Source organism: Emys orbicularis, chromosome 6 (genome assembly GCF_028017835.1).
Source record: "Emys orbicularis isolate rEmyOrb1 chromosome 6, rEmyOrb1.hap1, whole genome shotgun sequence".
NCBI lineage: Eukaryota > Metazoa > Chordata > Testudines > Emydidae > Emys > Emys orbicularis.
In genome coordinates, this window is record NC_088688.1 from 16341765 (window position 1) to 16365094 (window position 23330).

Genomic DNA, 23330 nt, shown 5'->3' on the forward strand with positions numbered 1-23330 from the left:
TGTTCATGCTCTCTGTATGTGTGTGTATATATATCTCCTCAATATATGGTTCACTCTATATGCATCCGAAGAAGTGGGTTGTAGCCCACGAAAGCTTATGCTCTAATAAATTTGTTAGTCTCTAAGGTGCCACAAGTACTCCTGTTATTTTTGCGGATACAGACTAACACGGCTGCTACTCTGAAACCTTTTTAAAGATAGGTACTCTGTTTGCCCTTCTCCTGTCCTTATACATACCAGTAGATCAAAAGAGTAAGAAGAAAATTTGGAGCAAACTGTGGATGGGAATGTGACAAGCTCCTTGTGACAGTGGGAGTGATGTTGATTCTTTGCTGTCCTGATTTCAACACTTGCTAATGGAGTTGTCTCCATTAAATACCCCATTAACCTTTTCAGGGTTAGTACATGAAACACGTGAGACCTTTATCTAAAAAAACTATGAATAAAACAGTGATAAGGGTTTTTTTTCCCTTGTGCAGTAACAATGTTCCTTTCATTCATGTCTGCCTGAGAACAAAAAGTTTTTGTGTACTTTAGGACCAGGCGAGGTTGGGTAAATATTCTGTAGGGATATGGAAACTGTTCCTGTGAAACATCTTAAAATCTTGACTTGGGGTGGCCATCTTTAACTAAGGGTGCAATCTTTAACCGCACAAGTGCGGTTGATTGTACTCCATTTTATACATAATTTGAATATAGAACTCCAGGGTTTGCTCTGTGGCTTAGCCAGGAGGCTGCTAAAGCTAGTGGGGCAGTGGTCTGGTGGATAGTTCACTCTAGTGTGAAGGGCATTGGACTAGAAGTCTAAAGACCTGGATTTTATTGCCAGTTCTGCCATAGATTCACTGTATGGCTCTCAGCAAGCCACTTAAACTCACGGTGGCTACTGAATTTGAGTGCCACTAGCTTTGTTTGGATGTCAGACTTGAGACACCTGACGGGGCCTTATTTCTGAAATGGTGAGTATCTGCAGCTCCACCTGAAGTAAAAATTGATGTAGGAGTTTAGGGATAGCACAGTGGTTTGAGCATTGGCCTACTAAACCCAGGGTTGTGAGTTCAATCCTTGCAGGGGCCATTTAGGGATCTGGGGCAAAAGTCTGTCTGGGGATTGGTCCTGCTTTGAGCAGGGGATTGGACTAGATGACCTCCTGAGGTCCCTTCCAACCCTGATATTCTATGAAAATGGGACCCCAGATACCTCAAGCTGGCCATCCAAGAAATGGAAGCTCCCAAAAATTTGTGGGCACTTTTGCATAGTTTGCTCCAGGCTCCTCTGTGCTTTATTTACTTTATCAATAAAATGAAGTTGAGGATACTTTTGTAAAGTGCCTTGAGCTCCTTGACTCAAATGTGTAAGCCAAAGTTTGTGCTTTGCTTTGTGGGAAATTTAGAATTGGAAATAAACAAGGAGCAGAACATAACTGACTTTCAGGGAAGCACGTGTAGCAGGACCGAACAGTGGGGCATGTAATTTTTATTATAAAGCTACTGATTTCACAACTAGCAAACTGCCCTTATGATATAATCAGATAAGGAGGGGTTGTGTTGATGGTGTTACTGAGGCAGCTTGATATCCTTAGTTCTCTCCAGCGTGCTCCTGCAGAACACTCTTTGTCCAACCATCCACCAAAATCCTGATCCAGAGATCTTTGAAGTCAATGGAAAGGCTCCCATTGAGTCAATGGGCTTTGGACCAGGCCCTAACTGAAGTACAGTCACTTTATACATGCAGTCATTTACAGCACTCAGATGCTCTGTGTTTGCTGTAAAACTACCTAAGATAGATAGGTTGCTTCTACCGTTAAGTGTGTTTGGCAGAGATTTTTTTCCTGTTAACCCCCTGGGATGTGAATCCACGCTCTCACACCCTAATCAAGAATCAGACCCCTAGACCAACAAGCCATCCTTGCCGGGGCTAGCCCGTCAGTGTTAGGGCCAGTCCTGTAGTTCATTGTCTCCTAAGAGGTGTAACAAGACCTCTGAAGCTCTCGCCGCTTCACTTTTAACTTTTGAAAATAGTTAATGGCTTTTAGTGAATTTAGAGCCTAGTGTTTCTAGTCTCAAAACAGGTTTCCAGTGATGTAAATATCTCTGACACAGAAGTTACAAAATAATGAAAACACCTGGGTTTGTTCCTGAAAATCAACCTGGATTTCCCACAACCCTGTGGCCATGACTTGTTGCTTTTGAGGCAGGCAAGGGAAAAGAAAAACAGCCACCTACTGCACCTGGTCAGTTGTGGAAGGGCATATTTTCCAGGCCAATTGAAACCTGTGCCTTGTTTGCACAGAATGACTGATAAATTAAGAAATGTGCTTTGAAGGTCTGAAGAGTCCTTCATGCTTTTGTACAAATAGGCTCAATAAGATTTTTTTTTTCAGTTACCTTCCTACTGTACATTTTAAATGAGGGGACTGAGGTTTAATGAAGGTTTCGGCAGTGTTTGATCTTGGTTGGTTATTTGCATGACGTCAAAGGTAAATCTCCACTGAAACTGCCAGTGCAAAGTCAGGAGTGCTGATTAGGACCCTATAACCCCAAACCAACCATTGCTAAATGTCTGAGCTTAATATCACTCATTCTACACACCCTAATTTCTTCCCCCCTCCCGTGCCCCCCCCCCATACTGATAGTTGTGGGGAAACTAAATTCGATTCTTAGGCCCTGATGATCCCATCTTGTGGAAAAACCGTAGGAAAGTTGATTGAAAAAAGCTGGAGCATGTGCTTCTGATAGGATTCACAAGGTTTGCAGGCTACGGATCTGCAGAGAAAGCAGAACAAAGCCATGTGCCTCCTGGGCAAACCCCTGGGATGGCCTTCCCCATGCTGCTTTCTGAAGCTCCCTTGCCTTGAAGGTTGCGCTGTCATTAGCTGCTCCGTCCACCCTGCAGCTATGCATCACCTGTCTGTCCAAGGGGGTCCAAAGCCATGGCGGGGAGTTAAAACTGCTCTGCTCTAAATGGCAGTAATCCTGCATGTCTATTTGATTGGCACACTGAAGGCACACAAGCTTGTACTTCCAGCAGGTCAGAACTCAGATCACTTGCAGGGAGTACAGTGGGTCACACCCCACCCTGGAGAATGCTGAGTTCAGCATTTGGGAAGGAATGCCCTAGATGTGTCAAGGACAAGCACTTTATGGCACCATGCCCATCCCAGATGGCAGAATTCAAATTCAAGACAGGAAAAGGGAAAGCAATCTGCTATGTACAAGGGGGTACAGCCAAGATGTGAGAACGCCAAATGGTCCTGCAATAGCTATTGGAGAGGGTAACACTGACTCACACAAAGCTACCTGATGTGGGGGGAGCTTATAGCTATCAGGAATGGCATACTGTGGAAGAGGAAAACAGAGAGGTTTATGAAGATATGCCTGCAGACTCTAGGGGAATATGCATGGGTGAAAACAATGCCCAAAAAGTGATGCTGCTAAGAAGGAATTGGCAGCCGAAAATTAAGAAACCGGAAGGCATTGTGACACAACAGAATCAGTACTTCAGGCAGCCATAGACTGCAAAGGAAGTGCTTGAGGAAGAAGCTCAAGAAGGCACAGGAAAAAATGGATGGATTTTTAAACACGAGTAAAAAGATGTTAAGGCAGGCAGAGAATCAGAGTGAGATTTTTCAAAAGTACAGGATGTTGGACTAGCTCAGTTCCATTGACTCCTGTGGTACAGCTCCCTTTGACTGCAATGGGAGCAGAGCTAGGCCATCACTGAAGTTCTGTGAATCAAGTCCTGGGAGTGCAATCAAAAATCTGGTGGGAAACAGACTAAGGAACAACAAAACTGCAGCTGGAGCATGTGTGTATTGACAGTACAACAGCGCACAAACAGAACCAGGAAGACCAATGCATCCTGCCTTCCGCTGTGGGTCACGGAGAGGTAACAAAAAGGAAAACAAATTCTTTATGGAGGAAAATGTTGCATGAAACTGCCAATAGCCAAGAAGTCTGTGTGACGTTACACTCCATATTCTTTATGGAAATATGGTTATGATATGAATATGGTATAACTAAGATATACTTTATGCAATATGGTCTTGTAAGATATCATTGGAAAGGTCATAATTTACTGAATGTGTTTATCCAATTTGTATGCACATATCATTTTTGTATCTGAAGCTGGTAATATTGACCGTGTCTCTGTATTTCAAATATGCTACGTTGGATGAGGCCAAACAATGTTAGTGGCCGATTGAAGAAATGCACACAAGCATAAGGATTACGCCAGGAACTGTGTGCAATAGAAACCTCTCAGAGATAGCGCTATACAATGGGAACTGTTTGACCCAGGTCACAGCAAAAAAAGCTTTCCAGCAAGTGGGGGGAAAGATATAAAAGAGGGACAATGACAACATGAGGGATCCTCATTCTCCATACAACAACACACCTGAAAACACCTGAGGAACAAACTGTGAGAAATGATGGTCCCAGATCATTAGCCTGTGTAAGAAAACCTGGAAAAGCCAAGGCAACTTGTGCCTTAAGAATCTGCTAGTCTGTTTATCACTCAGGGTGAGAATTTGTTAATTTGTATTTTTACCTATCTAGTGTGTTAAACTCAGTCTGTGGCTTTTGTTTATTTACTAAGGTAATCGACTTTGTTCTGTTTGCTATCTCTTTAACTACTTAAAATTCACCGTTTGTAGTTATTTCTTGTTTATAATAAAACCCAGTTTATGTAATTTCTAACGTGGCGGGGGGAGGGGGGGGGCGGCAAGAAGTTGTGCACATCTCTCTTCACATTGAGTAAAAGGGTGGATTTTTATGAGCTTCCGCTGAGCAGATTTTTCTATATAGTGCAAGACAGTATTATTTTGGGTTTATCTCCCAAAAGGGGCATGCATGTGAGTGCCCGGGGGAGTCCTCTCACACAGAGCTGATTTCCTTCTGTGATTGCAGTGGGGTGTGGCCCTACCTGTCTCTGTGTGTGTGTGTGTGTGTGTGTGTGTGTGTGTGTGTGTGTGTGTGTGTGCGCTGAATTAGGAGAGCCTAATTCAGCAAAGCAGAGAGAGGGAAACCTGGCTGGTTGAGCAAGAGAGGCTCAGTGAAATCCCAGTATATCAGGTGGCACCCCAGAAGGGGGGTCCAACCCATCAAAGTCTGGTAATAGTAAAATAACTCTTTGGAACTATTGGGCTGTCTCCAATCCACTGCTTGTCAACAGATTTCTTGATGCCAGTCGTAGAACAGGCGGGGGAGAAAAGGTGGAGGAGTTGCACTGTATGTAAGAGTCATTGAAAATGTGATTGCTCGGAGCTCCAGTATGAAACTGGAGAAAAGCCTGTTGAGAGTCTTTGGGTTAAGTTTAGAGGCGAGAGCAACAAGGGTGATGTTGTGGTGGGTGTCTGCTATAGACCACCAGACCAGGAGGATGAGGTAGATGGGGCTTTCTTCAGACAACTAACAGAAGTTTCCAGATCACAGGGCCTGGTTCTCATGTGGGACTTCCATCACCCTGACATCTGCTGGGAGAGCAATACAGCAGTGCACAGACAATCCAGGAAGTTTTTGGAGAGTGTTGGGGACAACTTCCTGGTGCAAGGCTGGAGGAACCAACTAGGGGCCGTGCTCCTCTTGACCTGCTGCTCACAAACAAGGAAAAATTGGTAGGGGAAGTAGAAGTGGGTGGCAGCCTGGGCAGCAGTGACCATGAGATGGTTGAGTTCAGGATCCTGACACAAGGAAGAAAGGAGAGCAGCAGAATACGGACCCTGGACTTCAGAAAAGCAGACTTTGACTCCCTCAGGGAACTGATGGGCAGGATCCCCTGGGAGGCTAATATGAGGTGGAAAGGAGTCCAGGAGAGCTGGCTGTACTTTAACGAAGTCTTATTGAGGGCACAGGAACAAACCATCCTGATGTGCAGAAAGAATAGCAAATATGGCAGGCAACCAGCTTGGCTTAACAGAGAACTCTTTGGGGAGCTTAAACACAAAAAGGAAACTTACAAGAAGTGGAAACTTGGACAGACGACTAGGGAGAAGTATACAAATATTGCTCGAGCATGCAGGGGTGTAATCAGGAAGGCGAAAGCACAATTGGAGTTGCAACTAGCAAGGGATGTGAAGGGTAACAAGAAGGGTTACTACAGGTATGTTAGCGACAAGAAGAAAGTCAGGGGAAGTGTAGGACCCTTACTAAATGGGGGAGGCAACCTAGTGACAGAAGATGTGGAAAAAGCTGAAGTAATCAATGCTTTTTTTTGTCTCGGTCTTCACAGACAAGGTCAGCTCCCAGATTGGGGAGGAGGTGAACAGCCCTCAGTGGTGAAAGAACAGGTTCAGTACTATTTAGAAAAGCTGGACATGCACAAGTTCATGGGTCTGGATCTAATGCATGCAACGGTGCTGAGGGAGTTGGCTGATGTGATTGCAGAGCCATTGGCCATTATCTTTGAAAACTCACGGCAATCGGGGGAGGTCCCGGACGACTGTAAAAAGGCAAATATAGTGCCCATCTTTAAAAAGGGGAAGAAGGAGAATCCGGGAAACTACAGCCTCACCTCAGTCCCTGGAAAAATCATGGAGCAGGTCCTCAAGGATTCAGAGGAAGGTGATGAGGAACAGTCAACATGGATTCACCAAGCGCAAGTCATGCCTGACCAACCTGATTGCCTTCAATGATGAGATAACTGGCTCTGTGGATATGGGGAAAGAGGTGGATGTGATATATCTTGACTTTAGCAAAGCTTTTGGTACGGTCTCCCACAGTATTCTTGCCAGCAAGTTTAAAAAGTATGTTGCATGAATGGACTGTAAGGTGGATAGAAAGCTGGCTAGATCGTCGGGCTCAACAGGTAGTGATCAACGGCTCGATGTCTAGTTGGCAGCCGGTATCAAGCAGAGTGCTCCAGGGGTCAGTCCTGGGGCTGGTTTTGTTCAAAATCTTCATTAATGATCTGGATGATGGGATGGATTGCACCCTCAGCAAGTTCGCGGCTGATACTAAGCTTGGGGGAGAGGTAGATACACTGGAAGGTAGGGATAGGGTCCAGAGTGACTTAGACAAATTGGAGGATTGGGCCATAAGAAATCTGATGAGATTCAACAAGGACAAGTGCAGAGTCCTGCACTTAGGACGGAAGAATCCCATGCACCGCTACAGGCTGGGGACCAACTGGCTAAGCGGCAGTTCTGCGGAAAAGGACCTGGGGATTACAGTGGATGAGAAGCTGGATATGAGTCAACAGTGTGCCCTTGTTGCCAAGAAGGCAGGGGGTTGACTAGATGACCTCCTGAGGTCTCTTCCAACGCTGGTATTCTATGATTCTATGATTCTACTGTGTGTATTATGGGGTTAGAGAGGGACTCTGGTCATACTGTTTTGGAGGGAGAAGGTAATGGTTCCAATTCATCATTGCCCTGCACCTTTTGTGGTCATTTATGCCATATCAGAATGGCAGTGTTTTACCCCTACTTTACATTAGTGCAAATGACTGTCTGACTACACCAGGTGTAGGGCACTGGAGTATCAGCCCCAATTAATCAGATTGCACTCTGCCTCACTGATGATCAGTTTAGGAAGATTAGGTTACCATTGCTTCACCCTCTCTTAGCTCCATGTTCTTCACTCCAAGTAGGGTTTTTTGGTTCTCAAATAATTTACAATCTCTCCTTTCAATCAGACTAATGCAGGCATGGGGTAAGAAAAACAAATCCTTCTGGCTTTAGCTGTGTGAACAATCCAAGCCATTATGACTGGGGAAGCAGCAATAATCACAGCTTTGTTGTCTCTCAGATCAGCTGTGAAAGAAGTCTTCTGACAGAGATTTCATTCTTCCATCTCTTTAGCTTCTTTTGTGGGAATGGTCATTCAGGGATGTGCTCTTCAGGTTTGAAAGAAGTATGAAGGAATTAGCTGAAGAAATTTTGGAGCCACTGGCAACAATATTTCCAAGCTCATGAATGACAAGAGAGGTCCTGGAATACTAGAGAAGAGCTAATATAGTGCCCATCTTTAAAAAGGGGGGAAAGGAGGAGCCGGGGAACTATAGACCAGTCAGCCTGACTTTGATACCTGGGAAGCTACTTGAGCAATGTATAAAACATTCAGTTTGCAAATACCTGAAGGATGAAGGAGTGATCACTAGCAGCCAGCATGGATTTACCAAGAACAAATCATGCCAAACCAGCTTGATTTCCTCCTTTGACAGGGTAACTGATTTGGTGGATAGGGGGAATGTGATGGACATAATATACTTGGACATCAGCATGGCTTCTGACACAGTCCGACATGTCGTTCTGATAAGTAAGCTGGAGAACTCGGTGGAACTATCATTCAGTGGATACATAATTGGTTAAACAACCACAAACAAAGACTTAACTATTTATGGAATGATGTGGGTTGGAGGGAGGTCTCAGGTGGGGTTCCACAGAGATCTGTTCTGGGTCCAGTTTTATTTAACATCTTTATTAATGACCTGGATGTAGGAGTAGAGAGCATACTGATCAAATTTTCAGATGACATGAAGCTGGGGAGGGTTTGCAAACATTTTGGAGGATAGAGCTAAAATTCAAAGGGATCTTGATAAATTGGAGAACTGGGCTACAGACAACAAAATGAAATTCAACAAAGACAAAAGTAAGGCATTACACTTAGGGAAGAAAAAACAAATGTACAAATACAAATTGGGGGATAACTGGTGTGGCGGCAGCACGGCTGAGAAGGACCTGGGAGTTGTGGTGGATCACAACCTCAACATTAGTCAGCAATGCAACATTATTGCAAAACAAGCAAATGCAATTTTGGGTTGCATTAACAGAGGCATAGCATGCAAGTCACAGGAGATGATTGTACCGTTCTATCTCGGCACTGGTTAGACCTCAGCTGGAGTACTGTGTCCAGTTTTGGTCACCAATGTATAGAAAGGATGTAGAGAAACGAAAGGATCCAGAGGTGAGTGACAGAGATGATCAAAGGGATGGGAATGCAAGCCATATGGGTATGTTTAGTTTGGAAAAGAGGCGATTAAGGGGAGACATGATAGCGGTCTTCAGATACTTGAAAGGCTGCCATAAGAAAGATGGAGAAAAGTAGTTCTCTCTTGCCAGAGAGGGCAGGACAAAAGGCAATGGGTTCTAACTGCAGCATAAAAAATTGAGATTAAATCTCAGGAAAAACTGTAAGAACAGTAGGACAATGAAACAGACTGCCTAGGGAGGTTGTGGAAGTTCCTTCACTGGAAGTTTTCAAAGGAGGCTGGATAGCCATCTGGCTTGCATGGTTTAGACACAACAAATCCTGCATCTTGGCAGGAGCTAGACTAGATGACCCTTGCGATTCCTTATGACGCTATGGTTCTATGATTCTTTGTTTCATTGGGGAGCCCTAGCAGGCAATCAAGGGAATAAAAATCAGACTAGGGCGTTTTGGGCGGGGGATTGGGGGAGTGTGAGGTTGTCATGTCTTCCAAAATCCAGTCAGCCAGTAATGCCTCTTCATATAGCTACAATGGCTTTACGTAGATCAGAACAACAACAAAATGAAGTAACAAAATAATCATGTTTGCTCAGTGAGAAGTTCTCTTTTACCAGCTACATCCAGTCTCACTTCATTCCTAAGTCTTGTCTAGACTGGGGAGTTCAGCCATCAGTGGCCAGTTGCTGGTGTAACTGCACCACAGTGTGGACAGATGAAGCTGCTATACTTGGAATTTGGACCATTGTGGTTTAACTTTGCTTTCAACCTTGTCACCCTTTTCTCTGGGGCTCCAGAATATTCACTTAATGACTTTAAAACCACGTATTTACCCATTCTTTCATTTTCAAGTGTCACTACACTTCCCATTTTTGCCTGGAAGCAGAATTGCAGAAATTCCATGAGAACAACCCAGCTCCCTGTATTTCCAGCATGACCAGAAGCAAGACGTAGAAGTTCCAGTGTGTGTTTTGAATAGTGGTTGACTTAGTGCTACTCACAATAGGATTCATTTTTAGGTGCTGAACTCCTCGGGTGGAACAAGAATCTCAAGTCCCACTCCCACTGGCCAGACTGTACCTGTTGTTCCTAGAAGATTTCCCTCTTCAGGACTATCAACGAAGCACCTTTTTTCAATTGACATATACTGATAAATCACAACGTACCTCCTTGGACTTTCCCAGAAATACTTAAACACACAATCCCAAGGAGTTTTAGAGAGCAAACAAGCCTCTTTTACCAGTTCCCAGACAACTCAGAAGCCAGCACCCTGTTGCTCTGCAGGCACACCCAGATTTAATTACAGTAAGCTGCAGAGCACAATTTCCCATAGCGTTGCACCTTCAGCCTGTTATGAGGCACTTCTGACCAATAGAAATATACAGCAAGTAAATGTGCTACATTCAAAAAGAGCGGTACCAAGTTACCAGTATGGGAGAAACTATGCCAATACCTGTGTTATGCCTCTGACTATGCCCTGCATGAACTGGGGTCGGGTGTGTGAGAAGATTTTCGAGAGTGCTCTGCACTGGCCTAGTTTTGCTCCTGTGGAAGTGGATGGGTATTTCACCATGACTCCCGTGGGAGCAGAGAGAGGCCAATTCTGAGCGCATTTGAAAATCCCAACCTCCATGTTTAGAGTCAGACTGAGATAAGTGATTGTGTAGTTAACAAAAAGTGCTGCACCTTCTTGCCTGACTCCTGCCTATTGATTAAGGCAGTTCAGACTGAAATAGGTATAATAATTAAATTCTGGATTATAATATTGTACAAGAACTATAAAACAGCAAGCACCAAATTCACACACAGTTGTTGTGGTTTTATATTTTTTTAAAGAGAAATTAGGCAGAGGATGAATTAAAATCTTCCATGGGCCACTTCCCTCCTCCCTCTCCCCCCCAAAAAATACCCCAGGCCTTTTTGCCCTAACTCACCCTAGCGAGGGTGATCTCCATCACTTAAGCAGTGTCTCAGTATGTTGCTGTTACCAATGTGGTTGTAGTTTGTCATATCTATTGCTGCAAAACTTATAATGAAGACAGTGGAAAAGTACAGTTTCCCTGAAGGTTTTTAAGTTTCTGAATCTTCAATTTTCTTTGCATCCTTCACTTACCTAAAACTGAATTAGAAAAGCAGAAACTTTGCTAAATCTGACATGTTCAAGAACACACAATGCTGGATATTCTTAAAGGAATTATTTCACTTGGATGACCTACTGCCCGGGCGGCTTTTAACTTTCCTGCACAGTGAGCTTTTGACACGCTTCTCCAATGTTATACTAGTTCTAGTATAACAATCAGAGAATGAAGTTTTTCTCTCTCCCCGACTAGGAACATTGAAATGTAAAATCGGATATTTTTTAAATAAACCTGAAATTGAATTTCTTTTAAAACAACTGTCTAATATACAACAAGTTTTATATTCAATCTTGACCAGATCTACTGCCAGTGTTTAGGGCCTGATCCAAAGCCCCTTGAAGTTAATGAGAGTTTTTACATTGATGTCAGTGGATTTTGGACCAAGCCTTCACTGCTTACCCCTCAAAGCCATAAATGTGTAGCACTGGCTTTTTGGACCTTGCGTGTTACCTGATAGTCCCAGAAAATATTAGTCCTAAAAAATGTATGCTAAAGATTCAAAGGAAACACCAGCCATCAAATTCTGACTCTCTTCACTTCCTCTCTACAAAATGAGTGCTCTGCTCAGCCTATATTTTGTATTAGCCCAAGTGAATCTGCACAGTTCCCTTCATGGCTTCCTGTGCAAGTTTCTCATGCCAGGACCACAATTATTCCAAGAACGGAGAATAGGTAATTGCCACAAATAGAGCTGGAGGCATGTGCTAGAATTGCAGACATCCTCCGTTGACCCTGGATCCTCAAATACTGCCTTGTGGCTTAGTGCATGGAGGGGCTGCAGATCTCAACTCATAGGATTCTAGAGGAACTAGGATGGAGGTGAAACAGCAGTGAACCTGTGGTTCCTCTCCCAGTTCCTTCACCATCATACTATTAGAAGGGACTGCCAGAATTCAGCCCCAATGGAGCAGGGGTCTTGGAAGGACATGGGAGCAATGTCTTTAATACACATAAGGTTTAGTTCAACCCCAGTTTAATGACTCAATTTATCTGAGCCCAGTAATGTATAGGTATGAGCAATGAGCTATAACACCAGAGTTGTGTGGGACGAAAGTTGCTTTAGGTCTAAAATGAGTGATGCACCTTGCACTTGAAACTAAAGGAGGGACATGCAGCAGACTTGGGGAAAGGAGGTTAACACATGGTGGAAACTATCAACATGGTTTAGTATTAAGTATCAAGGACATTACTTTAAATTACTTTAAACTGGCAAACCTAATAGACCATGGGATAGTCTTGCACCTCTAGGTTGCACAGTCAAATCCAGGTGTGGCCTATGTGATATGAACATGGTGGCTTTGATCCAGTGTCCAGTTCACAGGTGCCAGCAACACAGAAATCATTGGCACCGTATTAGTAGTCTCAGCAGGGAGGCCAATGATTGAACGGAGGCATGGAGAATGAACTCTCACCTTAACCGGAGAGATGGTCTCTCCACATCAATTCTGAGACATTGACAGGACACTGCGGGGAAGCTTTTGTGTTATGCCCATGCTGTTGCAACCCTTTGGTTAAAGGAGTTCAATCTCCAAGGTTGATAATCTGATATCTTTCATCAGTAATAAAATCACATACATTTATTTCATTTACTCTTTACAAACACAATTGTATGTGGACAGATGCACTAATCTGCTTCCTCCTGAATGGCAAGTACCCTGTTTCTCTGGGCTGAGAGTCCCTTGTTCATGTTTGTGAGTGAGGGTGATGATGGCTTTTAAAGACAGCTGAGCTCTTCTGATGAATGGTTCTTATATTGACTTTAACTGGTGCAAATTTCCTAGCGGGGGATTACTCTCCAGCAGGATTTCTTCAGATGTTTGAAAACTTGTGTGAGCATTGGCTTGTCCCTTTTCAGAAAAATAATGAAATGATCTGTGAAGCTCCTACAGGATAAATAATAGAGCAATTCCCGAAGAAAATCATCTTTAAAAATAATGCACAACTCCATAGTGGCGGTTAAACACCCCACAGGCTTTCAGAACTCTCCCACAGCAAAGTGCAATATTGGTGGGGGTGTGGAAGGGACCAGATTGTTGTTTCTTAGACAACAGCATCCCAGCGATCGTAATTGTCTCCTTTAAAAGTGAATTCCTCTGAGTGCAATTAAAATGAATGAATGTCATCAAGAGTAGGAAGGGCCTGGTAACAGCTGAGCTGAGCTGCTGGTGCACTGTTAAACTTACATGTCACCCCAGCAGAGGCTGCCTTTGACTGGGAGATGAGTGATCCCTGGGTTTAGGTTGACTATAAGCTCACTACAGGCCCAGGGTTGCTCCCAGTGAAATTAGTAGCAAAGCTCTTGCTGGGACTTCAGTGAGAGCAGCATTAGGCCAAAGGGCCCAGTTCTGTGAGGTGATGAGTACTTTGTACAAGGCGCTGAGCACGATCCACTCCCATTGAACTCCGTGGGCCCAGTCCTGTTCCCATTGAGATCAATGGTAAAACTCTCATTGACTTTTACGTGGGCAGCATCGTGTCCAGACGAAGTTGTGGGCGCTCAGCACAGTCATGAACAGGCCCAGCTTCTGTGAAGGGCTTTGGAATAATCTGTGATGAGGGAAGCACTACATAGATTTAAGATCACTAACACCACTGATAAACTTTAGCACAGTAGAAGAGCTGTTTCAGATGGGACCAGAGACACAACATGAGGGCTCTTTAAGCTTATAAAGGATTCACTGAACTAGGCAAGAATCTTGATGCAACAAGCCATGGGGAAATATCCCCATGATCATTGGAGTCAGCTGTGGTTAAGAATGAGGAAACATCATCTTTTTTATTTATTCTAGCCCTTAAGCTCCTCCAGGCATCAACTATTTACCTGAAAGTCACTGTGTCGATGTAGGACCACATCATGTGAGGGGCTGAACAATTCTTGGTGGTGCTGAGCTCCCGCAACCCCCATTGACATTAATGGATCATACGCCTATAGCATTATACATATACATACAGAGGATTGATCTATTAAAATCAATGGAAGCGGAGAAAGCGCAACACCCTGCATGACTGGGTCCTAGGTCGGCATAGCAATTATCAAGTAAATAATAAGTGCCTCGGGGAGCTTAAGGTCTAGATTAAATCAAACACAGGATAAGATGACACATGCAATTCTCAAGGTGCTTTTTCATAGATAAAAATACAAGAAACCAGCTTGAGAATGGGAGGTGTCCTCTTTGTCATGTTTTTCATTGAATCTAGACCTGAGGCTCCTTGAGGTGCTTGTTAATTATCTTAAAATTGTTCTGTGTGTCTATGTAGTGTTGTTGTTTTTTTCTTTACTTAATATGATAGCTAAACCTCTGGAATGCCTTGAACTCTGATACAACCGAACAATAATGCTATACTATGAAAATGCTATGACACAGGTGTCATGGACTCACAGGCCCCGTGCTCCCTCGCCGCGCCTCACCTTGGGAGGAACCCCTTTCAGTGTGACAGCCCTTCTCGGGGGTCACACTCTCTTTGGGGTTAAGCCCTGTGCTCCAGCATCTCCTGGAACTGCACCTCTCTGAGCCTTCAGCACGCGTGTCTCTCACTATGGGCCCCCTCAGGGAGTCCATGTGCTCCGGACTCCTGGGGCCTCCACACCCAGAGGGAACAATGCAACCCCGATCTCTAAACTGCAGTGACTCTCAACCAGCATAAAACAGAAGGGTTTGTTGAAGGTCCGAACTCAGCACAGAAAGTTCTCAGGTCCCTCGAGCCTGGCAAGTCTCAGTACAGCCCAACTGGTCCTGACCCCAGTCCTGATGGGCTCTGGCTGCTCTTTGTCCCCAGTCCAGAAGCCCCCTCCTTCCAGCCAACCACCCTTTATCACTTCCCCCCCTAAACCCCTCCTCTGACCTTTGTCCTCTTTCCTGGACTTAACAGATCACTTGGGCCCTCTCTCTTCCATCCTTTCTGCCCCACTGATCAGAACTGGTTGTGGCCAGGGGTGCTGGAACAATTTGTATAGTGGGGGTGCTGAGAGCCATTGAACCAAACTGTAAACCCTGTATATGATGGAAACCACTGCAAGCCAGGGGGTGCTGCAGCACTCCCAGCCCTCCTAGTTCCAGCACCTATGGCTGCGGGTGCCTTTCAGATCACCGGGGCCCTCTCTCCTCAGCTCCTTTGTCCTCCCACTGGGTTGGTTGCCAAAACGGGGCAGCCTCTGGGTCACTGTGTCCAGGCCGTTGTCCAGGGTCCAGCCTGATATGCGATGTCACACCTGGCCCTCTGCAACAACAAACACCCTCTTCTACCACCTCGTTAAACCAGCAACACACAGGAAAATAGAGTCACCCACACTCTTTATGCAAACCATTAAGAAAATAAGAAAATCCCCCACTCCATCACAAGACCACAAACATAGTTAATAAACAAAAACTTTTAGAAATTCTTACATATTTCCAAGATTTAGCACATCTACACATCCCAACTGATTGTGTGGGTTCCAAAGAGCTCAGCTGAGGCAAGAAGTTATTATTTATTATTATAAATTAGGGTTTTTTTCATAATACAGACAATTGAAATAGGTGAGTCCCTATGAAAGATACGCACGACTTTTTGTACTTGTTTATTATGCTACTCTTCAACGATCCTCCTGAAAATTAAATCTAATGTCTCTAGGGAAAATTCAGCACTGATATAAGCAGGTACGGCTCCATATATAATGATACTAGTTGTTGCATCCGCTGATGCCAGAACTGAATTTAATCTATGTGTGAGAGTTTGGTTTAGTTGCTACTTTCAGACCCCTATGTTTTTCCAGGTCTTTTCATCGCATAGTGACTGCAATGAAAAGGCAAATATTTTCTCCATTTATGATCCCAGGAAGACATTTAACAAATAACCCCTTGGTATTTTATTTTTGCATTTCAGGCTGCAGCAGCTGGTCTTGGCTACGTTGGGGGATATGTTATTAACACCTACAAGAATTATGACAGCTTCGTGCAGGACAAGTACACCATGCTGCCAGCAGTGATCATCATTTGTGTTGCTGTAGTGATGTTTATCATTGGGCTGATTGGCTGCTGTGCCACTATCCGGGAGTCACGTGTTGGGCTGGGACTTGTAAGTATTGCGCATTCCGCCATAATCCGTTTCATACTATATCCCTAAAGCTGGCTAGATGAGGTGCTGGGCAGAGTCAAGCTCCACTGCAATGCATTGGTTCTACTGCAGATGACGCAGCCCTTCATCAAGCAGCCTTAGATTGGTACTACAATGACGGGACTGTGTAAAACCTAAATAGAATGACAGCCACTTTTCAGGCACAGAAAGAAAACTTGGAACATGATAAGTCGGGGGTGCCCAGAACAGTGCTGCGTGGAATATAGCTCTTTTATTTCACAAATATTTGGTGTCAGTCCATTAGCTCTGCTTCAGCAAAGCAGTTTTAAAGAACCTAATTTTTGGCTAGGTCTACACTTAAAACTTATGATGGTTTATGATATTGGTCAGGGGTGTCATTTTTAGTGACATTTTTACATCAGCAAAAATCTTAGCATAGATATTGTTATACCAGCAAGAGTCTGTTTGCCAGTATCACTTATTTTGACTGAAGAACTGATATAAGCTATACTGGCAAAAGCACTCTTTGGGTAGGGTAGGGTAGTAATAGTTTGTTGGGATAACTATATCAGCAAACCTTTCCTAGTGGTTTGCTGATATAGTCTTTGTTTTGAGCTTGTAATAAAACCTGGAACCAAGCATGTTTTAGGTGGTTTGGAGTTTCTGTGTAAACAGTTTCCACAAATCTAGTGCAAATTTCTGAAGCTAAGGACCAATCTGAAGTCATAAATACCTGCTGCATCACTAAAGACCCTTCTGGGATAGAGGGCCCTGCACAATATCAGGGATGAGGAATTGGTTAATTTTGGCCAAAGGCACACAGAGCAAACCCCTGTTCTTGTAAAAAGTGCAATGGCGTCCACAGAGCACAGAGGAAGACCTTGTGTTTTTTTTAAAGGAATCATCCGAGAGATCCTCAGAGTAAATTATGTGGAATTTGGTTCTACTTCAGAAGAAATGAAGGGTTGAAAGAACCCTACTAGGATCTGAACCTCTGATTTGCATGAGCTTTGAGTATTTAAGTCCTAAGGTATAGGCCACTAACCCAGCTGGGTAGCCCAATCTCTGTGACATCACAGTGCAGTAAAATGTCTGTATCATCTTGCAACATTAATGCATCACAAAGGATTGATATTCTGTCTAATATAACAAATCTCAGGCTCATTAAGCACCCGATAAACTTGGTATGGAAGACATGGGACAGATCCACAGAATTTGGGACTGTCTTGAAGACTTGGGGATGATAGGCAACTCTGTTATTAGCTTTCAAAACTGGGTCAGCACACAAACTTTCATGGTGGCCGTGGTTCTTGGCTACAGGGAGGGCTTAGAGGTAACCTGTTTCGTGAAGGTGGTCTCTCCACCTTCAATTCCATGCCTCATTCTTTAGGAGTAGGAACAAATTGAGCCTCATCTTATGACTAAAGATAAGATGTGGTAAAATGGATTGCTTTAGTTCACAATCTTTCCACTAGCCTGCCACTCGGCTCATGATGTTGTGTAGTAATGGTACTTACCACTTTTCTTCAGTAGATCCCAAAGCACTTTGCAAAGGTGTGTATGTATTGTTGTCCCCATTTTGCAAAGGGGAGATGGAAACCCAGAGCAGTGAAGTGACTTTCCCAAAGTGACACAGCAAATCATTAGCAGAGCCAAACATATGATGTATGTCTTCCGACCCCCTCAACCCCCAGTTCAGTGCCCTGATCACTGGACCATTCCAGCGGTCATGTCACAAGGCAGAGGATCTGATCATCAAGAAGTGCCAGGTTTCTTTTTTGCCCCGTGGTTTCTTTATTGAAAAGCTTTTCCTGTATTAGTGAAAAGAAAACTGTGTCAGTTTAAGAACATGGGCAGTTCTCTCAGGCTACGTCCTCACTACGGGGGGGGGGGGTCGATTTAAGATACGCAAATTGAATTTGACGTATCAGAGCCGACTTACCCCGCTGTGAGGACGGCGGCAAATCGACCTCCACGGCTCCCCCGTCGACGGCGCTTACTCCTACCTCCGCTGGTGGAGTAGAAGCGTCGATTCAGGGATCGATTGTCGCGTCCCGACGAGACGTGATAATTCGATCCCCGAGAGATCGATTTCTACCCGCCGATTCAGGCGGGTAGTGTAGACCTGCCCTCAGTGAGGTTAAGGAAAACGAGCTGTGATGTACGATTAGCTTGAAAGGTACACAGAACTGCCTGTACATTTACAGAGGAAATAGTAATGGTTACTTAGTTTTCAGTTCCTCAGTAACAAGTACAGTGTTCTTGCAAAACTGACAAGTCTTATATACTAGCACCAGAGGATTTGGCACATTGGATGTAATGAAGCTCTGGTCCCATCCTGTGTCCTACCTCTGGCAGTGACCAATTCTTGTAGATTGAGAGGAAGGTGAACCTGTCAGTACCTACGGGGAGACCAGCCATCCTAACCTGGTCTGTTGTCTTGCTCCTCCTCAGGCCATTGCAAATGGCTCTTTGCATCAGGCTACAGCTGCCTGTAAATAACAAAAAGGTAGTTTCCTGACCCACACTTTATCAGTCAGATCTGCTGTTCTATGGTACAAAATAAACAGCAGCAATACAGCTGCTGTGTTTTCTCAGACAGCTCTGTCTTGTACCTGATAACTGGAAAGGTAACTGCCAATCAGCCATTTTCAATTAACTTTACTGCTCTTCTGTCCAAAAGGAGCTTTGCACAGTCAGGACCAGCTCCCCAGCTGGTGCAAATAATCACAGCTCCATTGATTTCAATGGAACTATACCAGTTTTCGCCAGCTGAGGATCTGGCCCTTGGTTTTGAAAATCAAGAACAATTTGGCAACATCTGCAGGAGGAGAGTGACCTGTGTTGTCAACAGATGTTAACCACAGGCCCCTGCATAGTATAACCAGGAATGAATCCTTTGCAGAAAGTATGCCAGACTCCTCTTTCCAAAGTCTTGGGTGGTCAGAGACCAGAATCTTCCCACCACGGGTGGCGCATGCTTTTTCAAATGGGTGCTGAAGACAGTTTAGTTCTGTCTACCCTGTTGGCCAAACTGTTTTCAACTCCAGGAAGAGCCAAGGGCACTGTCACTGTCCTCGAGGACCCCCTTGTGTTGTGCATGACACAACATTTCAGCAACTCTGCCTCTCTCTGCTCTTGTAGCTTTTCTCACAGTTCTCCCTCTGCATGGTTCTTATCAGGCACTTTCCATGGGAGGCGGGAGGAGGGGGGATCCAGAGCATCTCTCTCCTAGATCTCCTTCTCCCAGCTCCATTGGGCTCCTTCCTTTTATTCCTCCCTGGGCTTGACACACCGTCCAGCAGGGTGGGGCTACTAGAGATGTGAGGCACTAGTTAACTTCTTACTGGCCACTGTGAAATTGATGCATCCTTTCACAGTAACCCATGGCTGATACATGTTTCTAGTGTAAATAGACTTTTTGCGGTGTATTTATTCTTTGAAATAAGTCTTTGAGATCCCATGGAGCCCTGATTATTAAACCGTTCAGGTGTTATATTCTGCTGCTGTTTCACAGAAATTTCTGGAGCTCTTTCTGTTTAGAAAGACAACACTGGATAATAACAACACACTTTGCCTGACTTGTTTAGCACTAAATTTGCATTTTGATCCAAACACTCTGGCCATCCTTCTTACCATACCTCTCTTCTGATTTCAGTTCCTGGTCATTATCCTGATTATCTTTATTGCAGAAGTGACAGCTTTTGTTATGGGATTCATTTACAGAGAAAAGGTAAGCAAAAAATTAGAACATCTATTCTAATACTGAAGAAAAAGAAGGGCTCTCTGGGACAATCAGGGTCCAGACACTTCAGGGTGAGAAATGGGGTTCTGGACCCCAAAGAAAAAGCAGTTGAATCAACTGATTGTATACAACTTTATTGTACTATAAAAGTGTATTGAGTAAGGTATCATATAAAAGCTGGTGACACACTGGCCATGAATATCATTATGTGATATATGTATGCATGATGTGTAAAGAATTATGTATGTGTGTTTGAAATATATTCTTAAAATGTGTTTGGGAGGCATACATTGAGCCTGTCCTAGACAAAGGAATGTGGATTCCCCTGCCTGACTAGCTTGATTACAGGCAGAGGACAATGAAAGTACATTTACATATAAGGTAAACAAAGCAAAAAAACTAACAAGCAATGGCGGAAGGAGCTTAGTGAACTCACCGGTTGTCAGGGTCTGCATCTCAGGAAGCCCTCCCGGCTCTTGAGGCAGAGACAATGGACTTCGGGTAATATAATGGGAGCAAAAAGAGATTTTATTTATCCGTCACTTAAGGGACATGGGATACAGCACCCTCTGATCCTGTGGAAGTTGGATCCCCTAGCCTGGAGGGCTAGAGATGCTGGTAACTTGATGTAAGTAAGAAAACTGCTAGCCAAAGATTGTAACTTGCTAAAATTAAGTTTTAGACACTAGAAAGTGTGTTGTGTTTTGTTTTGTTTGTAACCATACCTGTCTCTTTTTATCTTGCTAATAAACTGATTCTTAGTTGTACTGTAAACCATCTCAGTGCTGTTGTAGTGAAGTAAGTGTGAGTCCTCAACTAAACTGACAGGCTGGTGTGTACCCTGTCTCTTTGGAGGCAGCAAACTTAATTTCTGTGAGTGTCACAGTGACAGGGACTGGACACTGCAGAAGAGATGTCTGTGGGGGAACTCAGGAACTGGGGTTCACTCACTGTTACCTGCAAAGCAAGGTTTAGACTGGAAGAGTCTTGAGGAATTTGCTGCTGAGGTAAACAGACTGGTGTGGCAGGGAGCTGACACATAAATTCCAATAAAGCTCACTCTTGGTGAGGCAGAGAGGTAACACAGTGGCTTACAGCTCTAAGTGTCCTGAGCAGAACGTCACAATCTCCTTCTGTGAATTCCTTTTCTCCCACCCATCTTCTCACATCTGATCCTTTATTCTCAATTCTTTGGGATACAAGGGTGGAGTGTGAGTGCAGAATAGGGTTGTACCCACACATGTGCTGTGTAGAACAAAACCCTAAATAATGTGTGGATTTTTCTGGAAGAAGATGGAGACAGGTAGTACTTAGCTTAGTAGGTATCAGAGCAACCTTCTAATCAGCTTGCTGTCATGAATGTTCACAGAAGAGGGTTCTTAAAGTCAATAGGAGAATTATTTATGTCCAACAATGCCAGCAGGGTAAAGTGGCAACAGTATTTTACCAAAAGCATTATTTCACTTTTCATTGCACTCAATTTTCCTGGGTCTAGGTATCTTCTAAAGTTTCCATTTTAGAAGCTTCTGAGCTGCTATCCTTATACAGAATATGCACTGTGTATTCTCATTTCAGGTAAAAACAGATGTGCAAGGCACAATGCATACAGTCTTCCAGAAATATGACGGGAAAAGTCCGGAGTCTGGTGTTGTGGATTACTTGCAAGAACAGGTAGGAAAACTTCTGATCTGCTGCTGAGAATTATTTAAAAATATCCAGTAGACATTAAACCATGCATGCAGCCTTTAGGGGGAAAATCAGTCTGCTACTTTCTAAAACCGGTTCTGCAAAATGCTCAGCACTGTCAGTTCTTATTCACTTCAGTGGCAATTGAGAGTACTCAGCTCCTTGCAGGTTTGGACCATAGGGCCCTGATCCAAAGTCCATTTAAGTTAATGGACTTAAGAAAGGCTCCTATTGACTTAAATGGGCTATAGATCAGGCCCTAAATGAGTGTGCTTAAATGGTCATCCACAGGAATTTATTTTGCCTTAGGTCCTATGCTGCTACGTATCACCATAGTATCTGAACTTTCATAATGAATAAATATTAAGAATTTTTATTGTACTGTGGAAATTTAGTCTGTTTTATCTACTGGTAGGAGAGGAGAGGAGAGGAGTATGTGGATCGGACAGAGACTTCTCTTAGAGGAGAGTCTATTGATAGAGATTCTCTAGGTTTTAGTCAGGAGGAGAGATGGAAGAGGATAAAGTATGGGCCAGATCAGACGAGAAACATTCACATAAAAAAGAATCTGACACATCAGAAAAGGGCAGACAAATAAACAGTGACAAGTTTTTAAAGTGCTTGTACAAAAATGCTAGAAGTCTAAATAATAAGATGGGTGAACTAGAGTGCCTTGTGTTAAAGGAGAATATTGATATAATAGGCATCACAGAAACCTGGTGGAGTGAGGACAATGAATGGGACACAATCATTGGGGTACAAAATATATCGAAGGACAGAACAGGTCATGCGGGGGGTGGGGGGGAGGAAGAGGTGGCACTATATGTGAAAGAAAAAGTAGAATCAAATGAAGTAAAAATCTTCAATGAATCCACATGTTCCATAGAATCTCTATGAATAGTAATTCCATGCTCTAATAAGAATATAACAGTAGGGATCTATTATCGACCACCTGACCAGGACGGTGATAGTGACGATGAAATGCTAAGGAAGATTAGAGAGGCTATCAAAATAAAGAACTCAGTAATAGTGGGGGATTTCAATTATCCCCATATTGACTGGGTACATGTCACCTCAGGACAAAATGCAGAGACAAAATTTCTCGATACTTTAAATGATTGCTTCTTGGAGCAGCTGGTACAGGAACCCACAAGAGGAGAGGCAATTCTCGATTTAGTCCTGAGTGAAGCGCAGGATCTGGTACAAGAGGTAACTGTAACAGGACCGCTTGGAAATAGTGACCATAATATAATAACATTTAACATTCCTGTGGTGGGAAGAACACCTCAGCAGCCCAACACTGTGGCATTTAATTTCAGAAAGGGGAACTATGCAAAAATGAGAAGATTAGTTAAACAGAAATTAAAAGGTACAGTGACTAGAGTGAAATCCCTGCAAGCTGCAGGGACACTTTTCAAAGACAACATAATAGAGGCCCAACTTAAATGTATACCCCAAATTAAAAAACACAGTAAAAGGACTAAAAAAGAGCCACCATGACTTAACTACCATGTAAAAGAAGCAGTGAGGGGAAAAAAAGGCATCTTTTAAAAAGTGGAAGTCAAATCCTAGTGAAGTAAATAGAAAGGAGCATAAACACTGCCAAATTAAGTGTAAAAATGTAATAAGAAAAGCCAAAAAGGAGTTTGAAGAACAGCTAGCCAAAAACTCAAAAGGTAATAACAAAATGTTTTTTAAGTACATCAGAAGCAGGAAGCCTGCTAAACAACCAGTGGGGCCCCTGGACAATCGAGACACAAAAGGAGCACTTAAAGACGATAA

The 23330-nt window shown here is 43.6% G+C and overlaps 1 protein-coding gene across 1 annotated transcript in view; it reads left to right on the plus strand.

Annotated features, from left to right (window-relative positions):
• Positions 1 to 23330, plus strand: part of LOC135880473 (tetraspanin-36-like) — a 56332-nt gene that overhangs the window by 17157 nt on the left and 15845 nt on the right. Inside the window, exons 2-4 of the mRNA XM_065406775.1 lie at positions 15926 to 16117; positions 19776 to 19850; positions 21438 to 21533. Coding sequence (XP_065262847.1) covers positions 15926 to 16117; positions 19776 to 19850; positions 21438 to 21533 — 363 coding nt within the window. The remainder of the gene's footprint in view (positions 1 to 15925; positions 16118 to 19775; positions 19851 to 21437; positions 21534 to 23330) is intronic.